The 15,927-nt window shown below is 37.7% G+C and overlaps 1 protein-coding gene across 1 annotated transcript; it reads right to left on the reverse strand.

Annotated features, from left to right (window-relative positions):
- Positions 1 to 1,061: 1,061 nt before the first annotated feature.
- On the reverse strand, positions 1,062 to 15,374 carry LOC103102665 (E3 ubiquitin-protein ligase AMFR-like). Its single transcript, XM_056800072.1, has 2 exons — positions 15,233 to 15,374; positions 1,062 to 2,750 (listed from the first exon to the last, which is right to left on the reverse strand). Exon 2 carries the CDS (start codon positions 2,599 to 2,601, stop codon positions 1,948 to 1,950), a length of 654 nt encoding a protein of 217 aa, XP_056656050.1. The 5' UTR covers positions 2,602 to 2,750; positions 15,233 to 15,374; the 3' UTR covers positions 1,062 to 1,947.
- Positions 15,375 to 15,927: the final 553 nt, after the last annotated feature.

Consider the following 15,927-nt stretch of genomic DNA (forward strand, 5'->3'; position numbering starts at 1 on the left):
GCCAAGTTGGCCAAAGAAAGAACTGGACAGAGACCTGAGAGGCAAATAGGAAAACCACCAGAAGTGGAAATGTGGCCAGGTCAGTAGGAAGAAATACAAAATAAGAGCACAATCCCCCAGGGACTACATCAAGGATACTGAAACAAGACAAGAGATAGAGTGCCAGGGCCACCAAAGAGAAGACAAAGAAAACCACTGTAAAAGGGAGGAGCAAGATAAATTCCATGCCTCCTAACAGGTTAGGAGAGAAAACTGAAAGCCAATAATTTCAAAAGCAAAAAGCTAAAACCTTTTTTGTATTGATGAAAAACCCAATTGTGATCAGATCATGGGAGGGTGGCAAGTCAAACTTAAAAAGGGAAAAAATGGTCAGAGTAACCAAACTGTTGCAAAATATATAATGGAAAATTGCTAATTATGCCTAGCAACCATTCCTTTTTAAAAAAGAATTTTTTATTTATCAATAAAAACAAATAACTATCCTCTTGCAAAAAAAAAAAAGTCATTTCCAAAAGTTTATTAGATAGCATCACAGACTAAGGCTTTTGAAAGTTATTTAAATTAACTGTTTACATATTTACTATTTTACCCTTTCTCCAATTAAATTTAAATAGCTAAAATCTTTACATACATTTTTTAAAATTTTGTCAATAATTCTAGATAAGTGTGGATTCTTCCCAAAAGAATGGAGAAGATGATTTAATTTTTTTTAAATCACTACAATGGGACAAACTGAACTGTGTAATTTTGTTTCAGTTTTTTAACATCCAAATGTTTGTGTTTGTTTCAGTTTTTTAACATTAAATGTGTAAAGAAAATTGAAAAGGTTAGGCAACTGGACCTACTACAATGGTAACAGGACTCAAGCTTTTACCTCTTTCTAAGTATAATTTAACTGGAGCAAAGTTACCGAAATGATGGACTCGAGACACCAACATTTTCTTGATTTCTTCAAAAAAGCCCTCCAGTAATGACTGTCTCATTTTGCCACTCCAGGAACCAAATCCATAGACTTTCCAATGATCAAATATACCATTAACAGTAAAAAATTCAAACCAGTGTTCATTATTTAACATTTTAATGCTGACCTTTCCACCATCTAGAGGTGGTAATGAAACACAGAGGGAAAATGAAAGGATACATGGATGTGTGCACAAGGGACATTGTACCAGAGTGAATGGAAATAAAACCAGCTTAGGGCAAGGAGGTGCATAAAAGTTAAACAACTGATGAGCTGAGCCAACTTGGACGTTACTATCCTGCAAAAAGCAGACTATTTATTTTCATCTTTTAGTCAAGTAGCCAAACTACCCTTCATTTCTGCTGCCACACTAAGAATCAGTCCCCATATGCTCCCCAACTTTCCTGAGGCAGAACTGCTGTAGAGGTGGCTTTCATAACATAAAGAATGCCTCTGTGGTAAGTAGAGGCTTGCTAGCTGATCTAGTAAGCATTCTCTGGATTGTTTTGTATATGTCCCTTGCCAGATTTTGAGCTAAGACACCAGTACCCTCAGTGGTCTATGAATAAAGCGGGTAATTTAAGTTGCCTGCTACTGCGCCTCTGGCTGCCCTCTCAGACCAACTTTGGCCACTCCAACTCAAATTGGCAGTTGAGTCAGCGCCATCAGAGATAATAATGTCTAAAATTAAAATTGGCTTTTTTTTTTTTGAGAGTGGGCAAGGGAACTGGGGAAGCAATATTACTCCCCCAAAATATTACCAAATATTACCAAAAAAAAGATTAAATGTGTCAGCTGTCCAAACACTAGTAAGACTATGTGCTTTATACAGCAGCAATGCAGTCAAACAGGAAAGGTCTCTTCCTGCCGGGATGAAGTACAGCAAGTCAACACACTTCTTATGAAGAAGGGCAAGAGGACAGAAGCTAATGCTTGGAGTTCTGCTGCATCTAAAGTCTTCGTTGAGCAGCAGCAGCCTACATTCTTCAGTGTTGGGTCACAGGATCAGAGAATGAACTCTGGGAGAGCACTTGATTCTCTGAGGCTGGGTCATCGTTACAGGCTTTGTTTAAATAACATTTCCTAGCTTGCTGCAGCAGGTCATCCTTCCGCTGTGCTAACATCCGTTGGCGTTCATCAGCTGACTTAGCGAACCAGGTCCCTCCAGCTTTAAAGTCCTTTACCTCATTGGGCTCAGCTTCCAATTCCTGGACGTCTGACATCTCTCCCAACCTGGGACCGAGGTCAAGGGGCCCACGCTCAGCCTGTGCAGGGAAAGGTACTTGAATTCGTCCGTCTAAAATATTGTCTGTTGTTGTTTCAACCGAGTGTGTCAGTTGTAAATCCTGTAGAACCAGATCGTATGGAACCTCGGGAAACATTTCTTGAATCTGCCGCGCCATTGCATGAAGCTGGGAATTGCATGCTTCAGTAATGCCAAGGATCTTGGTGGTATGCATCAGTTCCACTGAAAAACTGGGCAGCCATCGAGCAAATTGCGAGCCATCAAAGTGGAAGATGTGGTTGTGCTCATTTAGGCAAGGTCGATCTTCAGCTGCTGCCACAGGCCCCAGATTCTCATCCAAGGTCTCTCCTGGCTGGTCTTCTCTGATTTGATTGTCAGGGGAATTCAGAGACATTCTGAAGTTTGGGCAGAAGGGGAGGCAGGAGCTTGTCTTACTAGTTGCATTTCTGTAATATCTTCTCCATATCTTCTCCTCAGTCTTGCTACTACTACTACACTAGTGGGAGTCATAACCATTTCTTTTGAGAAACAGTGTACGAATCTCTGAAGAAGAAAACATAGGAGGAAAAAACATAGTTCCATGTTAAATACATACATACATACACAAACATATATGAGGACCAATTTTTTAATTAGAAAGTAGTTTAAAGGACATCAAATTGAATGAACCCTTTTAAATGAAATATTTACTTAAAAATCAAATACCAACCATCAATACCACCAATTCCACTTGCTTGGTAACTACTTGCCATTTTAAATTACCTAATTTCAATGCATAAAGTATCATTACAACTTTTTCGGTACTCTAGCTCAAGGTTTTGTCCTTTTATTCTTACTCACTCTTCCTCTTATATGGCTGATCCTAGTTTATACTTCATTTCCTTGTCAGCTTCTTTTCTTTGAAATGTTTCACAAAGGCCACTCCAGTGTACTCTACTACTCACCCCTATTTGTCTTAAACGCAGCATAAAAATGATAGCTTTCCATTGAATTGAGGTAGCACATTTTTAATCATCTCTCTATTGTTGGGACAATTGGACTACTTATTAGGGGCTTTTTGTTTGCTTGCAATTATGTAAAATGCTACAGAGAAATTTTTGAAGAAGTGCCTCTGAGTATCTTACTAGCAGAACCACAAATTCTTGGATTTGAAAGGTACTCTGATTCAGCCACGCTCACAATGGAGTAATCCCTTTGATATCATTAATGATACATCATCATCCAGAATCGTTACTTTGAGACGTGCCTTTTGATTGGTGAGCAGAACTATCTGATCAAAAATTCTCCCTATCATGTCTACCAATTGATTCTACCTTTGACCTATGGAATATGATCAGTTAGTCAACTATTTTTCTTAAGGATTTACTATGTTCAGGGCACTGTTGTAATGGGGAAAAACATGGAAACTACTGTGTACAAATAAACTGTATACAGAATAAATTGGAGGTAGTCTCAAAAGGAGGGCACCAGTATTAAGGGGAATGGGAAAGGCTTCTTAAAGAAGATGGGCTTTTGCTGAGATTTAAAGGATCCAAAGAAGCTTGGAGGCAGAGATGAGGAGGCAATTCTAGTCATGAAAGACAGCCAGTGAAAATCCTTGGAGTCGGGAAATAGTATCATTTTTGAGAAATAGCAAGGAAATAGCATATGAAAGAAAATAAGCTGTAAAAGTAGAGAAGGGTAAGGTTATGAAGGGCTTCAAAAACCAAATAGAGGGGGCCAGCTAGGTGGCAGAGTGGCTAGAGAACCAGATTTGGAGGCAGGAGGATCTGGGTTCAAATTTGGCCTCAGATACTTCCTAACTTTGTGACTCTGGGAAAGTCACAACCCCATTTTCCTAGCTCTTGCCCTTCTGTCTTGGAGTTGCTACTAAGACAGGAAGTAAGGGTTAAAAAAAACCCAAATAGAGGATTTTATATTTAGTGGAAGTGATAGGGAACTCCTGGGAGTTTGTCAAATGGGCCTGGCTGGAGTGAGGCCAGATCGGTGCTTTAAGGAGATCAGTGATGGATCAATTGGAGTGGGGTGAAACTTGAAGAAGGGAGACCTGTGATAGTTCAGGAGCAAGTTGATAATTGCCTGCATCAGGGTGGTATGAGGGTCAAGGGAGAAAAGGGAGATGTATGAGAGATGTTACAAAGTAGAAACAAGAAGACAACTGAGTGAACATGGGCAAGGAAGGAATATACAGTATAATCCCTCTTCTGCATGATAGCCTTTCAAATATGAGAAGGTAATAACTATTATGCCTTTTCTTTGCAATAATGCCAATGAAAGAATGGCAACAACAAAACAATGCAAATTAAATTCTATGCAATTGTAATGACCAAGGTTGGTCCTAAAGAAGATATATGACAAGGTGTATCCCTTCCTTCTTTGCAGAAATGAGAGACTCTGGGTGTGGAACACACATAAGAACTTGGTTGATGTGTCATCTGGTTTTACTGGGCTGCTTTCGCATAATTGTTTTCTTTGTTAGAAGAGAGGGCTCTTATGGATAAATAGGAGGGGGGATGTAGGTGGTATAAAAACTAAGAAGATTCATAAAATTTAAAAAAAATCAGTCCTCCAGAGTTTTTAAAATTATATGACCTGAAGAATAGATTTCTTATGTGTGTACTCAGTAGACAGCTGCTCTTCCTGTCTTCATTTTCTTTATTGCCATCACCATATTGCAGGTGGTGGTTCTACTGTCATTGTTCTTGAAAACATTTTGTTTCAAAAAATACTGAAAAATCTGGTCCATTTTGCATCTGTTTGTTATTTTAAAACATTCTAAGTGATTTCGCTCAATTGGGTTTCATGGGGATATTTATACAAATTTGTTTCTCTTTCCATTGCATCTTGCTATTTTATAAGTCAATATAGCTCATAACCTACCAATCTTCTTCCTAAGGTTTTGTAAATGATTTTATCCTTAACAGATGTTTTCCTTGACTTCATAAATCTCCACTTGCAAGGAGATTAGACATTTCATGACTGGGACAGTTTCTGAGCTTGTTTAGCCTCTTTGCTGTGGCAATTGCTTTATAGCATTGATTCTATAGAATCATAGCTCTGCAAGAGACCTTTGAGATGATCTAGTATAATATATTCATTTTCAAGTGAACATTATAGTAATCCACGTGATACTTTTTGTTTGTCCAATATTGTCTGGCATTAACATTTATTTGAATAATTAAGGTAAGAGTTCTTAAAATTGCCTGCAGTATTTTCTTCTAGGTATACCTCACTAGCTGTCATCTAGAATGAAACTAGAGGTATGGAGTTCTAGGTCACATAAGTTGATACCACCATACCTGCCTTTACACCTTACTTCACCATCACGAGACCTTCAGGGTTTTGGCGCATGTGGTCAACTGCTCCTTCCCCCAAATAATATCAAACAAGTTCTTATTTAATGTTTCCCTTATTTTGATAGCTCAGAATCTTCTGAAGTAGAAATCCTTCCCCCCGATGTCTTGCCTATGGTCTCTTCTCTACACTCAGCTCTAAGTCTCACGTTCTGTATGCTCCTCTGCGTTCCTTCATCTGAAATTTCTTCTTTTCATCCAGAAGGTACTGTTTGCATAATCAACGCTATTTTCCTTTTCTTGTGGCTTCAATGCACTGGGTATGTCTCTACACTACATGTAGACATATTCTTCAATCTTCACAACTACTTCTAGATTATTACACAACCTACAACACAGGAATTTTTCCTTCTTTAAGAATCATTGATCTATCTCTATTCCTAATTTCAGATCTAGATTCCTTGCCCTATTGTTTCAGGAATTCAAGTAATGTCATTCTAGGTCATTCTCTTTTTATTCTGAAGGAGCATGGCACCTAGCTGTACAGCCTTCCTCTCTATTCTAATCTCTGCCTTTAAATTTGGGGACTGTGGTATGCACAGTGAGGCTCCTTTGAAAACTCTTAACTTCTTAGTTGATTGATTTCCTCAGTTCCCATAACTAGATTCCTCTCCACTTCAGACACCCACAGAGATGTTCACATATTTGATCTCACCATCATCCATAACTCTCTACCTCCATCATGTTGAACTCTGAAATGCTACTCTCATCATTACCCCCTATCTTTCCACCTCTCTTTTCTTCTCTATCTTTGGACTTACTTTCTTCCCTTAATAACAATAGCCCTAAAGTTGATCCATTCAAGTATATGCTATTCATAGTAGGCATTTAATAATATTTGTTGAATTAATGTACTAATTAGTTAATACAGTATTACAAAGACTCTATTAAATATGCCTGATCTACATTTTTTTAATTTATTAGACTAACCTACCAAACACCAGTTGAAATTGAGAGATCTACATAATAGTGATGGCAGGTTAAGCACAGACGCTTCATTCTTGGAGCAGATCTTCTTAGGAGGATTAAAAAATCATCAGCCTCAGTCTTACTGAAGAACTCCCACAGGGCTATTTGTTGGCCTCTCAACCTGGAGCCAGGCACTCTCTTTATACACATTTCCCAGTCATAACATTGACATTGGTAGGAAAAGAACACCAGGGCCGTTTCACATCATCAAAGGAATCGACTTCTTCAACATCGGTTGGGAGAAGTTTTTTGTTCTATTTTATGCTTTCCTCATGGGTTTTTAGCTTCCTAATGAATTCATGAGACCTCCTCCAGATTTTTTCTGCTACTCATATTCCCTTTAGCATCTTAAGTGACAATTTTACATAAACTCCCAATCCAGTCATATCAGACTTCACTATTTATTCCATATACCTCAGACAAGTCGTCTCTCTGCCCTTATCAAGGTGACCATGAGGAAAGGTTTCCCCACTGCCCTCTCTTCCTGTATTTTTTTTCTGCAAATTTATAATTTTACCAGCAATTGCAAATTGGATTATTTTCTATCATGAACTATGTCACCAGCTGGAGAGCTCAGTTCATTGGCAGTCTCATCAAGGCATCATCATGTGCATAAAAGAGTTTGGACCGCAGCTTTAGTCAGAAGCCCACAGTTAGTCTGACATTGCCAATAGGAGCTGGGTGACTTAGGGCAAATTACTTAATCTCTCTGAATTTGTTCCCACATTTTTAAAATGAAGGCATTGGATATAATAATAATCTTATTTGTGTCTCGAACCCTTTGGCACTCTGGAGAATGGTTTTAAATGCATAAAATAAAATGGAAGGATTATGTAGGATTATAAAGCAAACCAATTATATTGAAATATAGTTATCTATCTATCCATCTATCCATCTATCTATCTAATTTTAAACCCTTACCTTCTGTCTTAGAATCAGTGCTATATATTGGTTCCAAAGCAGAAGAGCAATAGGGGCTAGGCAATGGGGGAGAGGGGTCAAGTGATTTGCCCAGAGTCACACAGCTAAGAAGTGTCTGAGGCCAGATTCAAACCCAGGACCCTAGCTCTCAATCCACTGAGCCACTCAACTGCCCCCCCAAATATTTTAAAATCAATTTCATGGACTCTCTGTCTGGCTAATAGCTTCTGATAAGATAACCTTTGAAGTTAATTCCAGCATGATTCCATAAGTGTCTATCTCACCAACTATGAATTTTAAAACACTATGACAAAGAGTGAATGGAAGTACTGTATTAGATTAAGTAAATTGTTTTCTGTGTAAATCAACTTAGGCAAATATATAATATACAGTTCAGCAGAAGAAGAGAAAGCATTGTGAATTTTTTTGGCTATTTCTAGATTGAATTGTAAGTGTTTCAGAGAGAGTATACATTTTCCTATCAATTAAACAAGAATGAAGATCATTTCCTATGCTAGGAGGAAAAGAGAACAATTTGAACTCCTGTAAAATCGTAAATTGTTATTTTTATTACAATAAGCTTTTTAATGTAGAAACTTTTAAAAAGACACAAAAAGTTTCACAAATGGTCCCAGAGGACTTTGCTGACTTTGCACCTGGTCCCATCTTTCTGTCCAGGTGGTCTATAGTATATACTCTAAGGATACATTAAATGAAGCCCATTTTGGCCTCTTTTAGTGCTAAGCTAAGATTCACAAATGTACATGTTGGGTCTGTGAGCCGAGGGAAAGAATGAGTTCTTCAAAAGCACATTCCACAATAGTCATTTCATTTTGGTTGGCTAATTCAACGTTGGCTCTCCAGGACCCCCATTATATAACCTGGGATTTCCACATTGTTTTTGACAGCAAAGTTTAACAAAAATAAGTTATAAATGCTGATGAAATTGAAAACACATGATGTGGAATTGAAAGGATTTAGTGATGAAAACATTGTCTGATTTTGTGGTAATTAAATCTTGAAATAGGTTTCTTCTTGAACAAGCAAACAGTTCTAAGTATCTGGCTATGCATCAGCATTTTGCAAGCTTCAAAAGATCATGTTGCTCCATCTTTCTCCTATAGTATGCCCACAGCTGTGCTGTGAAATTGATGCAGTAAACATTAAACTCTTATTTCTAACCATGGGCTACAGGATCCAATAAGCAGCCTCCGTGAGTCTCCGGCTCTAACATCCACATGCCAAACACAGCTCTGTTGTCTGGAAGAAAAAATATCAAGACTTTGGAAGCCGTGGAATGTTGCAATAGATGCTCTGCTTTGTTCATTCCAATAAGATGAAACTTCTGAATCTCTCTGACCTCCTTCCTTTATCTTCTAACGCTGTGAGAGAGCCCAGCTACATCAGTGTCTGAGCCTGGTATCTATCTGATTTCTAGTCAATAGCTTGGCTCTGAAGAAGGCATCAGTAAAATCAAATGCCCAAGGGGAAAAGAAACTTTCTGAAACATATGGGTAACCATATTCTTTTCTGCTTTTCCAGCAAAGTTATTTAATTTTGATGCATGTGTGCAGAGGAGATAATTGGAAATGTGCAGTTAGATGGGAAAGAGAAGAATCTAGTAGCCAAAAGCTTTGAATGTAAAAGTTGCAGGAAAGGAAGAGAGTATAAAGATATGAGGTCTAAAGGGCTTGGGGAAGCCGAAGCCATTGAAGGGGACAGGAGGCTAAGTGTATTCACTGGTAACCTTTCATCTGAATTTGTAATAAAACAGTGAAACTGTTACCTATGAAGTTACCCAGATCTGCCATCAGTGGAGTGTTTGGAGATCCTTGGGGGAATAAATGAATATTCATTGTGGCCAAATGACTACTGTGTTTAGATAGTTACTGTTTTACTTTCCTGAATTTGTCATTCAGCAATTAACATCAATGTGTTGGTCTCTCCAAAGGGTGAACCATGTAATTGTTTATAAATGCTATGATGTCAAATAATAAAAATGAAAGCATAAACTATGCTACCACTAGAAAATCCAGAAACTTGACAAGCCCCATAATCCTATTCAGCAATCTTTTCTGTTTTCTTCCCAGCCTCCCCCGCTTTCACTTTACTCCCTGTTATCTCCCTAGAAACCAAAATAAAAGGCTTCTTAGACTTGCCTTTTCTCCTTCAACACCCCCAAATTTGTGCTGGCTCCTGAACTGAGTAACCAGATACATTTTTGTTACATTGTAAAAAATGTTCTGAACTGACAAGGTGCTTTGATATGATCTGGGTACCTGGGGAAATCACAACTTTGTTTTGGAATTTTGGAACATTACCGACTTGTTGCCATATGAATGTTGAGACTCTTCTCTCTTTACTCACTGAAACAAAGAAAACAAAAAAACCTCCTTTTCCTACTGATTGCCACTTTTTCTGAAGTTTAGCTGAAGCACAGAAGGTATGAATTTGCAAAACTGGCTTACATGATAAAAATAATACTTGAATTTTTTTTGGAAAGATTCATAATTTCTTTGGTGTCAACATTTCCTTCACCAGTGCAGATTATAACTCCTTTTTCCCTTTTCTTCCTGGGCAATTATCTTTTTTTCCATCAGTTTCTTGTAGCAGATCTACCCAATATTAATTTCTTTTTTTTTTTTTTATAAACCCTTACCTTCTGTCTTGGAGCCAATACTGTGTATTGGCTCCAAGGCAGAAGAGTGGTAAGGGCTAGGCAATGGGGGTCAAGTGACTTGCCCAGGGTCACACAGCTAGGAAGTGTCTGAGGCCAGATTTGAACCTAGGACCTCCCATCTCTAGGCCTGACTCTCAATCCACTGAGCCACCCAGCTGCCCCCCCAATATTAATTTCTTGAGAGTGATACTATACCCTCTTGAGATATCCTTATGTGTTCTTGCATTTTCACTTCATTAATGACCTATTCCTTTTTCTGCGTGCTGTCACTTTTTGCACAAAAATATTCACTGAGAACATGCTTCTAGAATTATGATATTGAGATTCTTACCATCACGATTCTTCAGATTAAAAAAAAAACATGAACATAAGATGGAAACAAAAGCAATTGATTTTGTTTCAAATTTTAAAAATGCCATGGTCTCATAGGAATGATATCAAGAAGACTCAAGGTAAAAATAAACTGAGGTTGGAGAAGAATTAAAAGAATAATTATAATTCCTTATGGGTTTCACAGTGCTTTGAATATCTAATTTTTATAGAGAAGGAAACAAGTTTAGCAAGATGAAATGCTATAAATATAATCATAAAGCTAGTATCAGACAGAGATTATCTGATTCCAAACCCAGTGTTCCTCCAAAAAAGAATTTTACCCATTTGGGGAGCAAAAATGTGATCCAAGGAAGGATCCTACCACTGTATTGGGAAGGTATGACAAGGATAATAGATAATGAAGAAAAGGCAGAACTATTTAACTGTTATGTGATGTTTTCTCTACCAAGGAGAATATTCTTTGGAAAAAAGAAAGCAAAAGTGGTTAGCAGGGACTTGAAATAAAATATAAATGAGAACAACTAGCTGCTGTCAAGGAATTTAAGATATTGGGCCCAGATGAACTAACTATATCACAGGATATTAAAGAAATTTGTGGATGGGATGGTTAAAATGCCATCTAAAACCACCTCTGAAAAATCATGTGAGGGGTCCTGCAAACTTAGAGATACGCAATGATTTTGAAAGATTTGAGAATAGAAAGCATCTTCAAATTATATGCTGCTGAGCTTGACTTCTATTCCCGGTGAAATTCGAGAATGCATTATTAGTGGATGAGTTATGAGCACTTAGAAAAAGAAACTAAGGAGCAGAATCATGAGAACCTTATGCACAGAGACAGATACACTGTGGCACAATCAATTATAATGGACTTCTCTACTAGCAGTGGTGCAATGATCCAAAACATTTCTGAGGGACTTATGAGAAAGAATGCTATACACAACCAGAGGAAGAACTGTGGGAGTAGAAACACAGAAGAAAAACAACTTCTTGATCACATGGGTCGATGGGGATATTACTGGGGATGTAGACTCTAAACAATCACCCTAGTGCAAATATCAATAATATGGAAATGGGTCTCAATCAATGTCACAAGTAAATCCCAGTGGAATTGTGTGTTGGCTTGGGGGTGGGGGTGGGGGGAAGAACATGAATCATGTAACCATGGGAAAATTCTTAATGTTCTTAATCAATACAATTAAACTTAGAAGAAGAAAAAGAAACTGATTACTATGAGCCAATGTTCTTAATCAATAAAATTAAATTTAGAAAAAGAAAAAGAAACTGATTACCATGAGCCAAAAAATTACAATAAATCATGTTGGACTAATATGCTTTTTCTTTTTTGATAGATTATGAGATTGGCAAATCAGGGAAATGCTATGGACATATATTTGGAAATTTTTTATTTTCACTGGGCAAAGATTCTAATAAAGTACTTGCAGATAAAAGAAGGAGATGTGAACTGAATGATATTACATTCCTCCCACTCTTGTCCAATGGCAAAGCTATCAATGGGTTCTACCACAGGCTACATGATCAGACTGAGAACTGATGCAGACTGAAGCTTCTTGATTTGGGGCTCAGAAGTTTCAGGTTATTTTCACAGAGCTATGGGTTGGTTGCCAGAAAAAGAGAACAATCACAGAACTAAAGACAAGAAACAGAATCTAACAAGAAAGAGTACATAGATACCAATGAGTCTCAAGGAACAAGTGAAGAGATGTGGTGGAACTTGAAACAGAATTTTCAGTTACTAGGAGAATCTGACAGAGTTCCGGATAATTTGCCATACTCATCATCTGTGGGGAGAAGTTTTTTTTTTCTTTTTATCATTTTTGTTGTTGTCGTCTGCATATCCAGGCATGTAAAGTTGGCTTCTGAGTTACCGTATTTCCTAAATGAGTTTCAGTGCTGGACAGCTCCCTACTGGCACCACTATTACCATGGGAGGTAGAGAACAGGGAGGCAGGGGGACAAATATACACCACTAAACTATAGCAAGTAGATTGTATGATTAGAGAGATTCAGAGATGACTGAATGAATAATTGATTAATGTATCAACATCAATCGGAGTTATCTCTAACAAAGACTTCATGTGCTACATGGTTCTGTCCTTGGCTCTGTTTTGTTCCACATTATCAATAACTTGGATAAAAGCATTAATTTATACCCATCAAATTTATGGATGATAAATTTCTGAGGACTAGCTAATGCTTTGGTTAACAGAATCAATATGACAAGAAATTACAACAGAATGCAGTGAATTGCATAAGATGAAATTGGTAAATGTAAAGTCCTACATTTGGGTTTCAAAAAATCAATGCCATAAGAATATTTGGGTAATTGTGAATATTTTAGGCTTAGCATTTGAGAAAATATAAAATAACAACATCTTCAGATGCATCAATATTCTTTCTATACTCTGCCCTTGTAGAGTATTGGGATTAGTTCTGAGCCTAACATTTTATGTGATTTCAGAAGATGAAGTGCCTCCTATGGAGGCACTAAAAAGTGAAGGAAGGAAGGAAGAAAACCATAGTAGAAAAGGCTTAGTTGAAGAGAGGTTTAGTCTAGAGAAGTCATAGAACGGACATTATTTCTGTCGTCATTTATTTTGAATGGCTGTCAGGTGGAATAACAATAATAATGATACCTAGCATTTATATAGTATAAGGTTCACAAACTTTATTTAATTCAACCCTCACAACAACCCTAGGAAGTATGGGCTATTTTCACCATTTTACAAATGAGTAAAATGAGAAAGAGGTTTAACAATTTGTCCAGAGTCACACAGCTAACAAGAATATGAGGCAGAATTTGAACACGTCTTCATGACTTCAATTCTCGCATTCTCTCCACTACACCATAGACTTATTTTGTATGACCTCAGAAGATAAAACTAGGAGTGATGGATAAAGGTTATAAATAAAGTAATTTCATTTCAGTGACAAGAAACACTTTCTAATAATTAGAACTATCCCAAAATGGAATGGGTAGCCTTAAATATCATCTTCCATGAGTCCCTTGATGCAGAGCCTCCTCAAATCTTAGTGCCCTGGTGGCACCTCCTTCTCTCTGGATTGGAGAGAGTGGAAGGGATGAGCATTGGAGAACTCCCAGATCCTCTACCATTTAGGGAGGGCAACTAGAGTATTCATCTCATCATTTTACGACTACTCTCCCTGACTTCGTGATTTCTTGAAACTCATTCTGGAAGATGAAATTAACTCAAACTCTCATCTCTGCCCTGGCTCTAAATCTTAATCTTGATCCCAGTGGGATAAACTCTCCCCACTCCCATCCTCATCCTCTGCTTTTCAACATCTTTTAATGTGCTATTTGCCCCGCCTAGAGGTCAAGAACTGCCTTAAACTTTTCTTTATATCCCCAGCAGTTAGCACAGAGCCTGGCACATAGAAGGTACTTTAGCAGACTACCTAGTCATCCCATTGTTTAGTCACTTAAAGAGATCCAGATCATGTCTTGCCACTTTCCAGAGCATATTAAATATCTATGAGGACCTAGGTTCGTGTTCTGCCTCTGCCATATTGTAGGGGACTTTAAACAAGCCACTTGGCCACTCAGGTCTCTAGATAGCTCTGGCTAAGTTGTAGAGGTCTTGACCTGAAATGGTTCAGAGAATTTTCTCACCATATTAAGAGTTTCCTGTTATACTAGCAAAATTCTAAGTCCAGCATCTATCCCCTATAGAATATCAACAGAGAGATAAAAATTTTGGAACTACATAAACTTTCTACCAACAATAGCACATTGTCATTCTGATCTGTATTGTGAGGATAGTTATGGTACTGTTATCAGTGACATCAAAGGCACGAATGGCATTAATAATTTTTCTAAGACAGGAGAAGATTTGGGTTCAAGAACTGCCTTTGAGGGCAGCTAGGTATCATAGTAGATAGAATTCCAGGCTTGGAATTGGGAGGACCTCTGTTCAAATCTAGCCCCAGACACCTTCTAGTTGTGTGACTCTGGGCAAGTCATTTAACCCCAATTGCCTAGCCCTCACTACTCTTCTATCTTAAAATTCATACTAAGATGGAAGGCAAGGGTTGAAAAAACAAGCAGTGCTGGTGTGACCCAGCAAATCACTTTAGCCTCCAAGGGCTATAGGCAATTCTCTAAGATGAAAAGTTATTGATGGTGTGAGCATGCATTGGTTGAGAGAATTTCCCCCTTTGGGTGTTCCCTGTACACATGAAATGAAAAGTTTTGTTCATATCCCTATTTTAAGATTACATTAACTAACCCATCCCATTTTGTAATGTTTGTATCTTTAAAAAAATAATCTTGGCCCTCTAATTGTTTTCAAATGATTGCAGAATGTCCAACCAAATCTAATTTTGGAAGCACATTAACCAAATCCCTTAATTCATGGGAGAGCTTTTTGTGATGTTGCATTTTAATGTTGTATAACAAATTAAAGCATTTCACAGAAGTAGCAAGGCCAGTATTTATCTCAGCCACTGTCTTCACACCAGGTTACTATAAACATCTTGAATACTTGAATTGATTTTAAAGAAACTAGGTCACTTAAAAAAACTCAGAAAGTAAGATGATATCGTTGGGCTCAAAATGTTTCAGACATGGATTTATTTGACCTACATATGTAAAATACAGCAGTCCCTGGTTTTGATTCCCTTCTCCCTTACAAATCTTTGTTGGTTTATACTAAGAATTAACTTAAAGATCCCTCTACCCACTCCTGGGAACATCATATAAAAGAAAAAGAGGAAGACCCACTCACCTTGAAGAGATGAAAATTCAAAAATACCATGATCGTGTCTCAAATTTGGACAAAAAGCCCATGATTATATCAAGGCTGCCATGGCTCAAATAAATTGTATTTTCTCTCTTCCCCCCCTCCCCCACCTTCTCACACCCTTTGTTACACAACAATCTCTCTTGCTCTGGTTAAAGCAATCACTATCTACACCTGCAAGGTCATCAGTGAGGGTTGTGCCCCCTCACAGGAATTCTCTGAAAATTTTCCAAACTTGCTAGTAAATAGCAAGCTCCCTGATTTTGAAATGTCAAGGTCTCAGACTGATGGATTTGTGGGATACTTTCCAGTTTAAAAATGCTTTGGATCATCTTTCAATTTAAAAATAAAATCTTGAAATCCAGAATGGGAAGGGTGTTTTTTTTTTTTTTATGTACTGATATTTTGGTCATGCATCTTTCAGGCTTTTCTAAGAAGATCAGGATTCTAGAGATGATGTGTGATGGTTTCAGGTAGAAATCTCCCCCAAATACTCAAATTTTTATCCCACCAGAGCTTTTTAATGACTTTGGGACTGGTGGAGGACCTGCCTTTAATGAACAGAATCTCCTTGTTTGACCTTTTAGATTTATAGAAAAAAGTTGAAGACTAGGCTAGAGGAGGCAGACCCAATAGAGGAGGGCAGCTATCTTGGGAACATCAGTGCCATTATTCAGGAT

This window comes from Monodelphis domestica, chromosome 5, assembly GCF_027887165.1.
Source record: "Monodelphis domestica isolate mMonDom1 chromosome 5, mMonDom1.pri, whole genome shotgun sequence".
NCBI classification, from domain to species: Eukaryota; Metazoa; Chordata; class Mammalia; order Didelphimorphia; family Didelphidae; genus Monodelphis; species Monodelphis domestica.